At 32.4% G+C, this 18,615-nt stretch overlaps 1 protein-coding gene and 1 long non-coding RNA gene across 5 annotated transcripts in view; both read left to right on the top strand.

The window, feature by feature from the left end:
* Positions 1 to 2,057: 2,057 nt before the first annotated feature.
* Positions 2,058 to 9,623, top strand: LOC127859850 (uncharacterized). Its single transcript, XR_008039477.1, has 6 exons — positions 2,058 to 2,236; positions 5,370 to 5,435; positions 6,640 to 6,675; positions 7,252 to 7,323; positions 7,922 to 7,969; positions 8,345 to 9,623. It is a non-coding gene; the product is annotated as an uncharacterized LOC127859850 (long non-coding RNA).
* Positions 9,624 to 13,160: 3,537 nt separating this feature from the next.
* The window catches only part of LOC127859849 (multidrug resistance-associated protein 1-like), a 46,709-nt gene continuing 41,254 nt past the window's right edge, over positions 13,161 to 18,615 (top strand). Inside the window, exons 1-2 of one of the 4 annotated variants that reach the window (XM_052397384.1) lie at positions 13,161 to 13,396; positions 18,454 to 18,518. In XM_052397384.1, the coding sequence (XP_052253344.1) occupies positions 18,474 to 18,518 (45 nt within the window). In that variant the 5' untranslated portion in view covers positions 13,161 to 13,396; positions 18,454 to 18,473. Of the gene's footprint in view, positions 13,397 to 15,889; positions 15,936 to 18,132; positions 18,268 to 18,417; positions 18,519 to 18,615 lie in introns of those variants that run through there. The other 3 variants (XM_052397386.1, XM_052397383.1, XM_052397385.1) reach the window with 3 other exon arrangements.

Below are 18,615 nucleotides of genomic sequence, written 5' to 3'. Positions count from 1 at the left end.
GGCTGATCTCCACTGGCGAGTAAATTAGCGCTAATCCCCTTGTGTATCAGGGGCAGTAAAACACATCTGCACATTTGTATTGCAGGGAAGTGTACTGTGGGCCCTTTCATGTGAGAAAATTTGCAGTAGGCCCATTATTAAAAAATCATAACTCGACAGCCAGCTGGGGGGGGGGGCCCGGGCCCCTGGGCCCAGTGCCTGGGTACGGGCCTGATAATATATTTGTTTATTACTGTTGTAAATTAATGTTTCGAAGTCCCTCTGTAAAAAAATAATAATGCTAGTTTATAGCTTTGTTTTGTGATAGTGTCGGTTTTTAGTCTTCAGACCACCTTTACTCTTGATACTAATTACCAAAGACCTATAGAATAGGTCTTTGCAATTACTAACTCGTGTTAATATACAATATTGGTACAAACTATGATATCTTGTAAATATTATTTCAGTGTTATAATGGTTATTTCGAATTTCTTATCGATTTCTCACTCAACACATGCCTGTATCCTTATGTTTTACGTTACTGTTACCAGTGCTTTTGCCAACCAGTGAGTGCGCATGCGCGAAAATCCCGAATTGAGAAAAATCGCATTCAACTGATAGCCCATCGCTCGTCAAGAGTTGTTGAATATACCTGAATGTGTTTAAGACGACCGCGGTTTATAAATCACGATACAGCCAGCTGTAAATAGATATCTTGACATGGCCAAATATTATACAATCATGCACGGATTTATGTATTTATCTTTGGCATAACGCCATATAGATATTGAAATGATAAGCGTCGAAATTTGATCACATGCTTACGTCTTTCGTCTACATGTATTTAATCACAGGGTTGTTTCATATTTAACGCCTACTTATTTTACCAAAGTTTTCAATTGATTGAAATTTAAATATTGATTGATACATATATAATTTGATTCGCGACTGTAAGGTTTGGCAAATTTGGACCGAATGGGCATAATATGGTAAACGAACAATATATTATGTGAATTTCAGATTAAATATTATTTTTTAATAACTAATGAAACCCGTGGGTCTTGTGGTTTTAGATGAAAAATAATAAGTTTTCACTAAATACATTTAAGGAAAAAGTTACCCCCAGTACACGACCAAATGGACCCCAGTAAACGTGTTATACATCATGAGATGTTATACAACACATAAACTACCAAACCTCTGGCCGCAAGGTTATAGCGATTTTAACCTTTCACTGTTTACACGTTACTTGACGCGCACCTCCAAAGTTAAGGCTCCGCACTCTATTATTGTTTCTGAACATGGATGAATAAAAACTAGTTCACAAGTTCTGAAGAAGTGTTTTTAGAAAATCATAAAAATGATTGCTCAATGTCATCGCAAATAAATTTTCTGCTTTAAAAAAACTGTACATTGCACTTTTACATTAAGGAAATAAAATTCTGTTCTGATTTGTTCATACGATAAATATACCCAGACTTTGGTTCTATCACAAAAATACGAATAAAAATGTCGGCATCGGCGTAAACTTGGTCGTGTAGAATTTCTTTGATGTACACATGGTATTAATCTTACCATTATAATATAGTTCTTATATTTTTTATTATTTTTGTATTTTTTCGTCACCGAAACATGGATAAAGACGCACTTTCCTTTCTACACATTCAAATGACACTGTTATGTCCGCGCCATGCAAAAAATTGTCGTATAGCATATGTGGCCTGCGTAGCTAAAGCCAAGTCTACGCACTTGCGAAGTTTGATAGAGTCTGCGCTTTCCGCGATAAAAAGCACGCCATATCTCGTGTTATCTCCTGAGTATCCTCATCAGTATTTTTGGAAATCCTCTTCTTTCTTTGGAGGCCAACTGCCATATTTTGCAGCAGTACATACCTTTATTGACAAATCTAAACGCTTCGATAAGACGCCGACGCCTTCGGTACCTATTCTCTCATAATCTTCACGTGCTCCCCAGCTCCATTCTTACTACATGTATTGCTCCAACCTTAGCCCGCTTCCATTTCTGTACTAAATACTAAACTTGTCAATGTCTTACTTTTTAAACAGCCCTTACTAAAATGTTTGTGGAACTGAATAGGTGTATTGCTTTTTAAAGTAGACTGTCAATACAAGTTAAGTTATTTATAAGAGAGTACTTTATATCATCAATTAATGTTGTCAGTATTACAAAATATAAGTCGATCATATAGTTTACTTCTTTGGATTTCATGACGAATGTACGTGATTATTAAGTACAGGTAACAATTTATTGAAATAATAAATGTGTTTAATATTATATAAAATTGTTTATGGGTATGCTTACTTAGTGCAAATTGGTATATACTATAAACCGGAACGAGTTTTAAGACAAGTAACTGTGTAACTCAATTACACAGTTACTTGTCTTAAATGAAAGACTTTCTAATGAAAACAAGTTTCTTTCCAGACAATGAATTACATTTTTTTTTATAAAGCAACATTAATGTAACCGAAATATTTTGTATTTTAATTTTATTAAATGAATCTTATTTTTGTAATGTCTACAGCGGAATTATAAAGTCTACAATCAACTTGGTGCGAAAACGGGATAATTATTTTGATGAACTTAGTTGGTATTCATTTCTGTAAACATACCGTTGTTTTTGTGTATGTCAAGAAGGTAATTTTTTAACGGAGCGAAGAACAAACAATATACAACAAAATGCTTTCCCATTCCCAATATATGTTATTGGTAGGTTCAATAACGAGTGTTTGAAAACTGGGTCGTACGTAACTTCCGCTTTCTGTTTCCGGTATTTTTTCTTTAGATAAACAAAAGGAAAGAGAATAATGGGTGCGGTTGAATTTTAACTTTTATGTGTTTTACATTGAATTGCTGTTTATTTGGTGTCATTGAAGGTTTTGAAATGTATATGTCAAAACAACGTTTAAAAATGAGTTTTGCGTTTACATTCGATTGTTTTGTCAAACGATTTTCTGCTTTGGTCTATTTTTTTAACATGCTCCAATATATTTATGGATATGTCAAAGTATCAAATTTGGTATGCAATTTAATCATATTTGTGCATTTGAATATTACAATATTGACTAGTAAGTGGTCATTTGCCCGTACTATAAAGATGCATTGTCAAGCTAACACATCAGTGAACAATATCATCTTTTTAAAGCCGATTAGGCTTTAAATGCATTTCCGGTTTTGCGGTTGAACTGTCATCGAGGCATGCAAAAACCATTTTCTGTGAAACTACATAATTGATAATAAATGTTTTGATACAGTATGAACAAACGATTTATTAGAAAATATAATTAATATCCACTTTTATTTAGGAAAAAATGTTTTTGTTTTTGTTTTCAATACATTTTATTTCAAGATTGCAGACAAGTTATAACAATAATGTTATGCAATCAGACACAGAAAACATGCCATGCATCCATCCAACACATGTCTAAGGTTATATATAGCGATAGACACAGCTTTTGTGTTGAAAAAAAAACATATACGAAATACATAAAAAACATCTTCTAGTGTTTATAGACAACAAAGTATGTGTACTTTGAAATAACAATTGAAAAAGGCATAGAGAAGCAATAGTAGGTGCATATATTTATATTTTATAATGCATAGGTCATTTGGTTATTTTTGAGTTACAGTACGCTTAAGTACTGGTATCAAGTACTAAAACTACAAAAACACCAGCAATCATAGAATTTAAATTCTATGTTTATGAAACAATAGAAGTAAGCAATTCCAATTCACTGTCAAAGGATTCTAAATTATTAATTGATATTTTTCTCAAGTTATCATATTCATACTTAATGTATTTCTTCGCTCCTTTTATTTTTGGAATGTATTTATTCATTTTACACTTGTATAAGTGTAGCTTAATAAACAAAATAACATTATTTATGGCTCTTGCAGACGTAATGGAATATCCAAGTTGAAGGATTGTCTTGTTATGTTAATGAAAGGAAAAGATTGATCTGGTAAAATTTCGTCAATAATTGCTTCAGATTTCTGACATTTCCAGAATAAATGTTCTAAGTTTTCCTCACTTGTTTGCAAAAAGAACATAATGGGTCATCAGGAATTTTAATGTTGCTCAACATACTATTTGTTCCAAGTATCCTGTGAATTATTCTGTATTGGAATCACTGAACCTTTACATCACTGGTTATTAAAAAGGGTAAATCAAATAAGCAGTTCCATTCATTTTCATTAATTATGGTATAGAGTTTTGTACACCAGTATGAGTTAACTGATGGTTCTTCATTATTTTTATTTAGAATAGTGTATAGTCTTTTTGCACCAGCTTCTTTTTTTCAGTACAAGTTATAAAAGTGGGGGCAAAGAGGGTTTGATAATTTGTTGGCTAGGGCAAGATATACAGTATTTTTCACAAATGTATCTATTGCTCTTGTCACCCCTATATAATGAATAAAAAAATAATTATTATTTAAAATTTAAAAAAAGTGTTATTATTTGTATTATCCTGATAAAGGCGTAAGCCGAAACGTTGATAAAAAAGGAAAGAAAAATATGTGTTTTTGTTGGATTAATCATACTATATAATGAATGAAATTTATGTTTAACGTGTACATTCTATTTGATTCGTCAAGAGAGATAAAGGTTCCATTTTTTATTATATCACCTATACAATGAATTCTAGCTACGAATCATTACTTAAAGAAAATACTTTTACTTCCTATCAATATATTTGGATTATAAAAGAAGTGGATAATACATAAGTCCTCTGTGTTAACTTCTAGTTTACTACAATAAAGTGAGGAAAAAAATATTATTAATAAATTGAGATTAGTATACATGTATTAACCCAAGCGCTATTTTGTATCGTATAAATTGTTTAAGCACTCACTAGCCAATAGATCCCAAAATGTCATGGCAAAGCTGACAAGTACAATTCTTTTTTGACAATTTAATTCTTTGAGATTTATTCAAGTAAAACCGGTGAGCATTCATCTAGATATTTTACAAAGTTGTTAATTTCATTATAAAAGTGTTAAATGTACACCAAAAACCCCATTCACTAAGATTGTGTCGTATGAGATGAGTATGCAAAAGTTTTTTTTATACCAAATATACACTTTTCTCATATGGTTTAAGAATTTCCGCGCTGCAATACAAACTTGTTTTGAAAACTGCATAGTATGGCAAAGTGAGTGTATGCATGACCTGAATGCCTATTTCTTACGTGGAGACAACCATTTTGTTTTTATTTACATCGTTTTAGATGTTTTGCAATCCACCAAAAGGTATATTTTGTAGACCTATCTTAATGACATTTCAAGCATTGCGCTATTAATAATATGACAAATAACGTTTTCGTTCAATATGTAACCTTTTAATTGTAGTTATTGAATGGTATTTTGTAGATTCTCGACAAGAGGCCGTTCAACCAGGAGACGGGGGTGGCGACTCTGATCATGGAGATCGTAGAGGTACTTCATAACAGACTTGTCTCACTTTTTATGGAAGAAAACAATTTCACTTGCTAGCAGTGCTACAGGGAAGCTTCTGTCACGGGCATAGTGCCCGTATATTATCATAAAAGGCTTGGACAAAAAAGGGAGAAAATGTACTAGTGCAAATAAACATTATATGCAAGGTTATTAATGGTAATGTGCAAGTACTCCCAACGATCATAGCAGATTAATACAAGTCCAAATAATTTATTTTATGCTTTCCGGTGGTTTATAGAGAAATAACAGTGAAATAAAACTGATATTTCAATGTTTTAAACAGTGAAAAGTAACAGTGATATCGATATTTGCACTGTTTGATTGCGAAATGACGTCATTTTTTCGACGAAATGACGCCATAAATCCAGCAAAATAATCATGTTAAACTCTTTTAAAATGTTAATAATTTGTGAAAATAAGCATAAAATAAAAAGAAAATTTGTTGGATTCGATGGAATATCGATTTTTATTCACTTGTGATCATAACAAATACATATTTTCACTGAAAATATTGTTTTATATGATCACTCGTGAAATAAAATCGATATTCATCGAATCCAACAAATATCCTCTATGTATATATATCAAAATACTTTGAACAAAATTTGAGAGCCCTTTTTACTTGGACTACGAGCCTTTGTACTAAACACGTGTATATCCAAGTAAGCAGGCACGTCCAATCACACTATCTCATGTCACGGAATACTTGGATACTGCACACGTGCACGAAACCTGCGTGTGTAAATGTTAACGCTAATTTCAACTTATTTTCGTAAAACACAGTGTCGTATCAAGTAGGGTTAGTAGTAAATAGACACCGAAAACTATATCTTGATATATTTCGCCTCAATATGCATGTTCAAGGTTTGTACTAAAAAAATCGCTATATCATGCTAATTCATAAACCAAATTATAGACACACTTTGAAAAAGCAATCAAGGCAAATTTATATCAAAAAAGTTTGACGATTTTCGGTCAACGTAAAACACCTTGAGTTAATTGGATTTCAATGATATTAAGTCTATATTAAAATAGTATGTATAAATTCAGTACATTTCTTTTCGGATGAAGAACAGTACAATGCCTCGACTAAGTGGCGCAAACATACATATATGCAAATATAAACTGAAACTATTTTTAAATGATCGCAAGACACATGCTAACCCTTCTTATTATATTTCAGAAACAGCTTTCTACAACGAAATCCGTGCTATTCACTGTAAGTACTGCGCATAAGTTTTTAAATAACACGACAAAATAAATACTTGAAACAATTGTTTCAGAAAATAGTTTTCATTTTTGTATGATCAAAACTTATATTGTATATGACCAAATACATTGCTTTAAAACTTTTATCGTTAACGCTTTACATGTAAGTTACACAGCAACTATAATTGACACGGATATGTGCAGATACTTAATCCACATTAAGGATATATTTCCTACTCATGAATATGGTGTACGTATATTTTATGTCGTCATGACTGAGAAGAAGTATTCGTTTATATATTTTCAAATCAGCAATACGTGTTTTGATATGTCCATTTAAGTTTACTTCTTTTGCACATATTTTAATATCGTATTTTAATTTATTATCTATTATATTTACAACGAAAAGAAATAAAAAAAAACTGATCAAACACCATGCTACGAAAACATATACAAGGTAAATTTTGTATGATAAACAAGGGCTTTAAATACAAATGGATCCGATACTTCTCTTTCTTATTTACTATTGAACACGTATCTTTTAACCAGCGAAGTTTATACTGTAACTTTGAACTTGTATTTGCAGCGTACGTTGCCCAAGAGGTCTCTGTGACCGGTACCAGCGCCAATGACCAGGATGCACATGAAGTCACCACGAGTAAGTATGTTGTCCTTGAATAAAGTATAAGTTTGAATTGCTCAACAAAACATAAGTTGTAAATACAATATTATTGTATAACATGCATTACTTGACAAGTGTATGGTTCGTTAGTTGTTAGTTTGAAGATGTTAAAATAATTAAAATTTCTGAAGTTGGATCTGAATGCATGTAACTTTTTTCATTTGACTTTTTATGACTTCCATTAAAATGATGCGTGTACTTTTAAAAACGTGTCTTTCTGTACTGCGTGCCAGTATGATTACATATATGATTAACCGGTACATTTGACCGGAAACGAATGTATTCCAATGACATGGAATGGGTTGGTTTCGTTGGCACAATAGTTTTAGTTTAAACCTATTTATTTTAGCTCGATTGCATCGAAAGCCTAAGGCTTATATAAACGCTCTCGAATCCGTTTCAGGGCCTAGAACCAGTACTTGGTGTCTTTGGGGAAGATCTAAAGAACGCTCCCACGGTGGGGATCGAACCCGTGACCTCTCGGTCGCTAGGGGGACACCATATCCATTACACCACAGCGACCTCTTGGCACAATACATTTGTGTAGAAAAGCAACTTAAGTTATTAATTGCAGGTCTGAGAGGGCTGATACCTCCACCTAATTTGTAGAACGCCTACAAGGGTAAACAAGGCAATCTCTTACATGCTTTACAATTAGTTCTAAGTAAATCACTGGCATTTATGTTTGTACAAACGTATGAATTTGATGCAAAAAGAATCAGTTTTTTTCTTCATTATTGCCTCCTATTACAGCTACTACAATCAAAGCCAATTTACATATTTTTGCACATTTTAGTAATAACATATTCGCTATGGATAATTTTTTTTTATCTTGCATGGCAAAACCGGCTTAATATCACTAGTATATATTCACATATCTTTATAAATTTAAGATCTTAATAATCGATAGTCTGCCAAAATAATAAGTCTAAATTGGTAAATAAATAAAATGATGCTATAAATATTATCCGCTACTAAGTTTCCGATGTGTTTTCAGGATTGCCTTGACGATCCTGTTCGAGTTTCAAACCAAGAGATTACGAATGCGGCCATGCGTTTGCACAGCCATTCCGTGTATGGGTCGCATAGTATGCTAGCGTTTAACCGTGCTATTTACCAACAGCCAACCGTTATTTCGGGGATTATCCGACATAGATAACGTGTTGACAGTCATGTGGAAAGTCATGTATAGTTGGAATCACACATAGTAAAAAAAATACCGAACGATGTTTATGTTTACCGAACGATGTTTATGTTTACCAAACGATGTTTATGTCTTCCATAAAGCTCTATTTTAGGTTATTACATAGCATAACAGTTTATCTTAAAATATATCTTTAATGAAGCGTGCATTAAAAATGTGTTTCGGTCACTCGATATTGAGGTGTGTCTTAAAATGTATATTCGACAGGGCATGCATTTTAAAGTATTTCAGGCACTTGCATTTGAAGTTTTCTTACATAGGGCATGCATTTTATATATTTCAGTCACTCGCAACTGAATTTTGTTTTACCTCCAACAGGGCATGCATTTAAATGTATTTCATGCACTAGCAATTGATTTTTTTCTTCAAATATATCTTCCATAGGGCATGCATTCAAATGTATTTAAGTCATTTGCAGTTTTGTCTTTAAAAAGTTTACATGTAACTTCCACAGGGCATGCTTTTAAATGTATTGCAGAACTCGCAATTGATGTTTTTTCTGAAAATGTAACATCCATATGGCATGCTTTTATATGTATTGCAGAACTCGCAATTAATGTTTGTCTAAAAATGTAACTTCCATAGGGCATGCTTTTAAATGAATTGATGTATTGCAGAACTCGCAATTAATGTTTGTCTGAAAATGTATCCTCCATAGGGCATATATTTAAACATGTTTTAGTCACTCTCAAGAGAAGTTTGTCTGAAAAATATGTATTCCATATTATAAAGCGTGCACTTACATGTATTTCAGACACAATATAACCAATTAAAATTTACTTAAGAATGTATCGTTCATAATGCGTGCATTTATTTTTTTCAAAATCTCGAACATTTATTTGTCTTAAAATGTATCTTCCATGGAGCATACACTTGAAATAGTTCATTCACAAGCAAATATAGTCTTAAACTATGTATCCTATAGCACTTTTTTTCAGTCACTATAACAATTTAAGTTTGTCATACGATATATAACCCATCGGAATTGTATATTTGATGTAAACATTCATGAATATGAATAATATGTATTCTAATTATAATAATGAATGCAAATAAACGTAAATTATTATGTGCACTTGTTAGTTTGTACAGTTATATTTTATACATATGTGTTAACCCAATGTACAATATTATATTATTAAGAGACACATCACACGTTCTTTAACCAAAGTACTCAAAGAAAACGATTAAAGAAACAAAAACGAACTCCACGAGACTTACACTCGCAATCGCCTGGTTTAAAGTCAGACTTCTTGTCCATTAGGCAGATACAAATACGAAGCCTTGCCCTTATGCATGCTTTGAGCTCAATCTTATAACAACGTTCGCAAATGTTCAATTAAATTAAATTTGATTCCTTAACGTTTCTTTTAACGGTTTACGGTGTATTTATTCGCATAATGAGCAATACATGCTTTTGGCAAATATATCATATCATAAAACATGCAACACACAGTGAGATGAAACTCGGCTTTACAGAGAATTATTGTATGCCATATTGATTATAACTGTACCACAATATAGGAAAGTATGTCGTAACATACAAATAATGTCGATAGATGATATGAATATATACCCCCCCCCCCTCCCTCCCCCCCCAAAAAAATAAATAAATAAATAGACAAGAACATAGTGCAAACATCAATGGTATAAAATATGAAGACATTTTAAACAACTAGGAAGCAACAGAAGAATCAATTATATCTTTTAGTTTTAACATTGCAAAAATAGTTACATTTCGATACTTCACGGATACGTTTTACAGACTTTGATGACATAATCTTATTCAAATAATTCCATGTGTTAAATGACAGCCTAATGTTGTATTTTGACCTCAAATCTCTATAAATTGGACATATACATAGAACATATAATTGAGATTCAAACATACCAGAAGTACACACTTTACACTTACGATCAATGACGTTTATATTAATAATTATCTTCATCTTTCTATTTCTAAATGATACGAACACACTCGGAATCTACTCAGTTTTATGCTTTTCGTTATATATGCACTGCAAGTATGCTTCAAAACCATTTAATATGATATATTTAAATATACAAATGTAATCGATCGTGATACTGGTGCAACCATAAATTACTGAAACTAAGTGGATCACGTGTCGTTTTCACAGCATTTGGGCAATCCAGTTTGCTATTAATATCTATGCAAGCATCGTCAGTAGTTAATGTATTAAACACTCCATTTATAAAAATATTCTGAGATCTTTTGTTTCTACACCAATAGTTAAGCGCTCGCTCTTTACAAATGACAGACAACGGGAAGCAACGAAGATCACCTAGTACAACAGCATAAGATTTTTGTTGACGAAACCCAAGTATTTGCATACATAATTTTAAATGCAGATTATCAACCTCGGGCTTATCGTACACTCTTAACATTATATGTTTAACTAATTACGTATTTTGTATACACGGTGCAATACGGCACTTACCAGTAGCTTTCTGTAATTTCCCTACATAGAACTAACACAACCTAATCTCAATGCAGTGAAAACAATACAACAGCAAGTGAACACATTTTACATCATTGCAGTGTAATCATCATTGGTTAATAAATACTTGTACAAGTTTGAATGTTTATGTTAAATACGAAGTATAAATTAGCTTTGTATTTCACAGTACGCCAGCATATGAAACTAGAAAAATACAAGTTTAATGATATTTCAAAATTTAGCGTCGCATTTTATGTCACCACCAAAATTAAGCATCGCATTTCATGTATGATACACTCGTTCATCTAGAAAAGAAATCAAAGATGTAGTAGCCAGGGTTATTTGGTGATTTCTTTAAAATCAGTCAAAGAAATATAAGAACAACTGTTTAAATAAACGTTACGTTGCCCTGGTTGTTCCAATATTAGCTGTTTAAATAGCAAAATGTTATGGAGTGTCAAACGTTGCAAAATTCAATGTTTTCATAATGTATGTGTTATATTTGTGTATATATTTTCTATATTTCCATGTTTGTGTGGTATAGTTGTAAATATATATTTTATAAAGTCATACATATAAATGGTTAAATCTTATGCATGTATGGCAAAATAAATATGTGTTGTATAATATGATATTTATGTTCGATAGTTTCGTGTATATGTTCTAAAAGTTCACATACGTTCGAAACATCTTCTATATGTGGTAAAACTTTGATATTTGTGTTGTATTATTTTCAAAATATTTGTTTGTTGTACACGTTTAAATTTGTCAGCAATATGTCCATAGGTTTGTTGTAAAATGTTCATAGACAAATGCCACCTTCACGCAGAGATTGTATGTGAGGGCAAGGGACGACAACTCTGTGTTGAGATTGACAATATCCACGCGGAGTTTTCGTTCCTTGCTCTTAGATACAGTCTCTGCCATCACAAGAAAATCCTACCAGATTTATATTAAACCAGTATTATATTATGAAAAGAAGTATCATTTTTCTTCTTTATTTTAACATCATGTATAAGTTAAGGTGCACTATGAAAAATAAATTACCTAAAATAAAAAAAGTACGAATAACAACGGTAAACTTGTTGGCTCGACTATCATCACGTGGTTGGATATGAAGGCATGGATTTTATCCAGCTTTGCTCGTTTCAGTGAAATCTCTGCGCGGATGTTGGGAGATTGAGAAAAATGTTATATAATCTGCATCATGGGACATATTTATGGTAACAATCCACTAAATCATGTTGTATCTCTCTTCAGAAAGAAGTGCTTGTATTTAATCAAGTCCTTTTTTTCTGGTTTAAAAGCCATGTAGAGATCGCACCAATGCTTTTGTGGTTATTTCCTGTATGCTTTGTGTGTCTTAAACACTTTAGTGCATGAGCTTGGAGAAAACGTTGAAAGATGGACGTTTTGGGTGCGGTTGTTTAAGTGATATGCTTTTTTCGAAATCGCGAACAAGTAAGAAAAGGCGTATTGCGCAGAATTATCAAGTCCTTTTCATTTTGCTGTATAATATGATACAATAAAAGACTTCTAATAACTAATACCTATATCCGAAATATGAATGTCACCAAATCAGGGGTAAAGAATCAATGGAGGTTTCAGGGTGTTACACACGGGCTGGACAGAATGTAAACACACCGTTATGAACGTTATTTCACGTTATTGAACTATATTTGCAAAACTCCTTCGTGCACAAAATACAGTTTTCCTTGCAGTTTTTTTCCGATATCATAAGGTATAAGAATCGGTGACAAAGTTTCACGTAACGTGCAGCATAACCTTGCAGTATTCAACAAATTTTTTAACAAGAACACAAGCTTATAATTTAAATTACTTCTTATCTATTTCACATTGCCATCAGCGGCATAAAAATCCGTCTTTAATGCACTAGTTGAAATTATTAAGAAAATGTTTAAAAAGTTATTTGAAGCACTACTTACAGGTGTGTTTTTATCCATCAATGTGGAACCGACCAGTCATGTGATCCTGCACCGTGCAATGCCATCACGATACTTCACATGGTGAGCAAGACAAGAATATTTGCGGATGGAGCATCCTTGTTCAGTGAGTTAATCAAAGATAAACTTTGATATGATATCCGGAGTGTTTGTATATCTGTTTATACATAGGTTATCATGCTTACATTAAATCATTCATAAATCATGGGTGAATTGTAGTCCCATTGAAAGTTGGTCGTAGGAAATTATGTTGTAGGTGTTAGATGCATGGTGCGGTTATGATTGTTTGGATGGATCCATGAATTTGTAGTTTACGCTGTGGGGCATGTACCGAAATTGAAAAGATATAATTTAAGCAAATAAACAAATTAAATACTGGATTATACTTATCAAAGCATCAGAGTCGTGTGCGAATCAAATAGGTAGGTTGTTAATACATGTATATGCATAATTCTCTTTTAGAATAGAAAAGTCTTTAACTGTTGATATACCTATTTTTCAAGATTAAATACGTATTTTTAAAGCACCCTGGATTTACATTGCATATTATGATTATGTTCAATTATCTCAGAACATACACATCGAGAAAAACACACAATCGGCCAAAGTATTTTTGCGCTGGGCACACGTATTTTCAATTATACTTTCAAAAATAAGAATTTATATTTTTCTTAATAAGAAATAAATATACCCGGAATTTAGGCTGTCATGAAAATAAAACTTCGTCTTGCAAAAGCATCAAAAAATAAAATAAAATGTAACTGAATATAGTTAGACACCATTGTAATGTTATTGAAAAATTTGTATGCATCAGCCCATTCTTTGTTATTTGATTCATTGAGAATTAGTGTTTGTGATCTTACTGTAACCGCTTTTTATAGCACTAATCAGATTTAACGATTTAACATCAATTACTAATGTGCAGAATGTTGTCACGAAAATCATGTTATTAAAACGTAGAAAATGTTTGATGGTCTAGTTATATTTCGTGCATTAAATTAAGCAGACCTTCTAATTTTATTATTCGTTGTAAACATGTAAATACATATACATATAATTAACTTTATGTAATTAAAAAATTCGTAACGAAAACAGGTGATCCGGACTACAAATCAATGTTCCACATCAATATCAGAACAGAACAGAAAGTTTATTCATATAACTTGAACATTGAAAGTTCATCATTACATATACAAAACTGACAATATATAAGCAATAAGCACATGCATAGTAATGCGAAAGTGACCAAACTAGTACATAAAAAGGTGTTAAAAATGCACTAATATCGAATCAATGGGATACTTCTTGCATAATTCATTATATATTTTAACAGAACACTCATATTTTCATTTTAAAAATATATTTGTTTAATGCTATTGAAATTATAATATGCAATAGAAAACTTAAAATTAGCAAGGTTGTAAAAATTATAGACATATGTAAGTTTAATAAATTTTTCCCACTTATCACACATAAATAGCAAGCATTTCTAACAGTATTATGATATGGTTACAAACCATATTTTTAAAAATGATATTAATAATAATTCTCACCAATGAACTTGCTCCGAAGCTTTGTGCTGCCTTTTGGAAAACATTGCTAATATAAAGAACTTGATCAGAATTTTTTTTGTAGTTATATATTGCTCGTGTTTGAATGGTTTTTAAACACATGCACAAGAACGGATGGTGCATTTTTCACTATGCATAATTTTAAAATATTTTAAACACTCTCAACGTGACGTTTTTTGCCGAATCAGCATAACACTTGATCAGCAAACTTATTTTAATTGTAAATCAACAGAGCAAAACAATCCTGGGTAAAAACCAAGGTCAGAAGCCAAATATGTTATACAAACATCACAAAAGTTGCTCTCAACAGTTCAGTTTATTGCGGGGTCTAGCGAAATAGGACATTAGGCTCTTGCTTTTATATATGCTACATTTATTACCGTTTACACGATATAAAAAAGTTCAATTGTATAGCGAAAAAAGGGATTTGCATAAATGTACAAAGTGACAGACTAGATTTTTTTAGATAAAAAAATAATTTTACTTTTGAATGCAATATCTACTGTTAACCTGCTCGGTTAAGTAACCCTGTTTTAACTTTACACGAGAATTGTATAACTAGTACCGTGCAACATAAATCCAAATGTGCTTTCTAACAAAGAATATGACGTTGTCGTTTTAAAACAATAAATATCATTAGGAATCTAAACATATTTATTTTTCTTTTAAAGGGATCTTTTCTCGCTTTGGTAAATTGTCAAAATGGAAAAAAAACTTGTTGCATATTCGCAAATTGTCGTTTTAGTTATGATATTTGTGAGAAAACAGTAATACTGAACATTTACTATGGTCTAATATAGCCATTATATGCATCTTTTGTCGATTTAAAAACCTGAAAATTATAAACCATTGCAACGCGAAACGATTGAATAATTTGGACAGCTCTGTTGTTGTCGTTTAATTTTGTGAAACTACGAAGATTGCTTATATAAGTATAAAATACGTAGCTCGTACATGCTTGGCAGGATGGCCGAGCGGTCTAATTGGTTTTTACTCCAGGACTGCGGGGTTCACTGGTTCGAGCCCTGCTGCGGGCTACTTTCTTTTTCCTTTTTTTAATTTTTATTCTTGATTTTTTACTGGAGCTTTTTAGATCCAATGTTTACATTTATCAATATAAAGCATTAAATGACAAACTTCAAAAAATGCCAAAATCTGTGAAAAGGCCTCTTTAAAGCTATCACTTTCATACCAACGCGGTCGGCCACTCTGAATCAGCAAGCGCTTTATTGCTTAAATTTGTCTATCTTACGGAGGATTCCGGAGATAGTCGATGTATCACGATTGGCGGGCTGCGGAGCACGTAATCCACTAATCGCTAATCTGACTAGTTAGTAACACGGCTGGCTATCTTGGTACATGACAGAGATAGCGGTGTTGCTTACCACATGTATGTATGTATGAAAGATTCGATTATGTTGCATCAGTCGAGAAACGTTGAATCTGGTTTCTTTTTAAACCTTCTTGATAATTTTCTTCGTTTAACATAGTTTTTAACCACATAATGATTTGTGCTTATTTGGTATACAGTGCAGTTTCTATGTTTTCTATGCCACAACTTGTTTAATGTATTGTGCCGTTGATTTCTTTCGTTAATTAATTATGCATTCTTTTTTTTAAACTTGACGAATCGCTCTTTTATGACGCTATAGTCATAATTATAGTAAGCATACCAATTATGAACCGACACGTACGCTAGCTATCCCAATAAAAAACAAAGTACATTAAGTCCTAGTATATACCATCATATATCTTAAGTGTGAAACACATGTTTACCGTATACTTTGTATAGGGGATAATACTCGTGTGATTGATGTTAATTTGGTGAATTTCAGGTAAAATATTGTGAAAAAATGTTTAACAATGCAGTTATATTTGGTAAGTCACGGCTGTTACTATGCAAGTCAATTTGTTAAACGCAAGAACATACACTAGCATGCACGTAATCTTAAGAACACAGCTCACGTAATCTAACGAGCATTTTAAAACCTCGTAATTCAAGAAATCGGAAAATTGATTTCGAATGTATAACAATTTATTAGAAATAATGAAATGTAAGCAAAAGAGTTAATCTTGACGCATCGGGCTAATTGACCTTTAGAAACAGGCCTTTAAGTGATTTGTGAAAGGTAGGGTAGGTAGGCACAATTTTGTTTGTGGTAAACACTTTGTAGGATGCCCAATTTAATATGAATGTGCGATGAGATGCATGTATGCATTCACATATATGTAATGCACAATATATAATACATGTATGTGGCTCTTGATCATGTACTCTCCTACAACAATTTTTTCTTCTTATATTTACAACTACTAGTACTAGTAGTTTTTGTTCTTATATTATTGAGATCCAGATTAAAACTCTTTGTTATTTAAATACACGAGGTATGTATAGAGTTTTACAGAACATAGTTCTATATTATTGTGATCTTTACCTTAATTATGCTCAGTATGCTTCAACTAGATCTATCAAATTCAAACACACGCGCCTTAAAGGGGCCTTTTCATGTTTGGGTAAATTTACAAAATTGAAAAAAGTTTCAGATTCGCAAATTTTTGTTATAGTTATGATATTTGCGAGTAAACAGTAATACTGAACATTTACCTTGCTCAAAAATAGCCATTATATGCATCTTTTGACTGTTTTAAAATCAGAAAATTATAAAGCGTTGCAACGCGAAACGAATTAATAATTTGTAGAGTTCCGTTGTTGTCGTTATATTTTGTGAAACTACAATGATTGCTTATATAAAGTAGTAAATACATTTGTCGTTGTATGAGCAAGGATGGTCGAGTGGTCTGAGTGGTAGATTTTTACTCCAGGACTCCAGGGGTCAGTGGTTCGAGCCCTGTTGATGGTTTCTTTTTTTTTTCTTTTTTTTAAATTTTATTTTTTACTGGAGCATTTGAGATCCAATGTTTACATGTATCAATATGAAGCATTTAATGACAGATGTCAATAGATGCCAAAATCTGCGAATAGGCCACTTTAAGTTGTGTTACTGCTTGATCATATTTCACGTATCATAATTGTGTCTTGTTCTGAGAAAACTGGGCTTAATGCTTGTGCGTAAAGTGCCGTCCCAGATTTGCATGTGCGTTCCGCACAGGCTAATCAGGGACGACACTTTCCGCTTTTATGGTATTTTTAGTTTGAATGAAGTCCCTTCTTACCGAAAATCTGCATTTACTGCATTTATCATTCAATCAATGTCAACCCCAATACGACTGAGACATATGTATTAATAAGCCGCGCTGTGGGAAAACCGGGCTTAAAGCATGTTCATTAAGTATCGTCCTACATAAGCCTGTGCAGTCCACACAGGCTAATCAGGGACGACACTTTTCACTTTTATGGTATTTTTAGTTTGAAAGAAGTCCCTTCTTACCGAAAATCAAGTTTAAGCGGAAAATGCCGTCCCTGATTAGCCTGTGCGGACTGCACAGGCTAATCTGGGACGGTACTTTACGCACATGCATTACCGGTATGGCCAGTTTTGTCAGATTAAGACACATATCATGAACTACTCGTTCTATTTTAAGAAATTAATTGGAGCGTTTAAAACTGTCCTATTTATTGACTGTACACATGTTTTCGGTTGGTCTTCTATGTAACTGTGCAATATAACAAAAGAATCGACCGAACTGGCAGTTGGAATACTACATTTACGACACGCTTGAAGGATGGGACACTTCAATACACTGTATACATAACAAGAGGTGTATGTTCAACATGTTGCTCTATAAAGTGTCGCGAAAAGTTTTGCCATGTTTTCATTTGAAAATTACTGTATAGCATATAATATATATCATGGACAGTCTTATAACGAGCGACAATGACGTTAATTTGATGTGATTTTTTTCTTAATTAGGAAGATAACTTTTACGCACGATTTATCTACGAACAGATATCAACTACAGAGCCACCATGGTGCAGTCATTTGATGAATATTGTGGGCATTCACCGATATGGGTACGTGCTTTTATTCTGAATATTATGTATTGCTTATTTTTATTGCCTTTATATTGGTTCATATTATTATAAAATGCAAAATGTATATGTAACAGTT

The sequence above is a fragment of the Dreissena polymorpha genome, chromosome 15 (assembly GCF_020536995.1).
Source record: "Dreissena polymorpha isolate Duluth1 chromosome 15, UMN_Dpol_1.0, whole genome shotgun sequence".
NCBI classification, from domain to species: domain Eukaryota; kingdom Metazoa; phylum Mollusca; class Bivalvia; order Myida; family Dreissenidae; genus Dreissena; species Dreissena polymorpha.
Note: the sequence above shows the minus strand (reverse complement) of the source record. Positions and strands in the feature narration are given on the sequence as shown.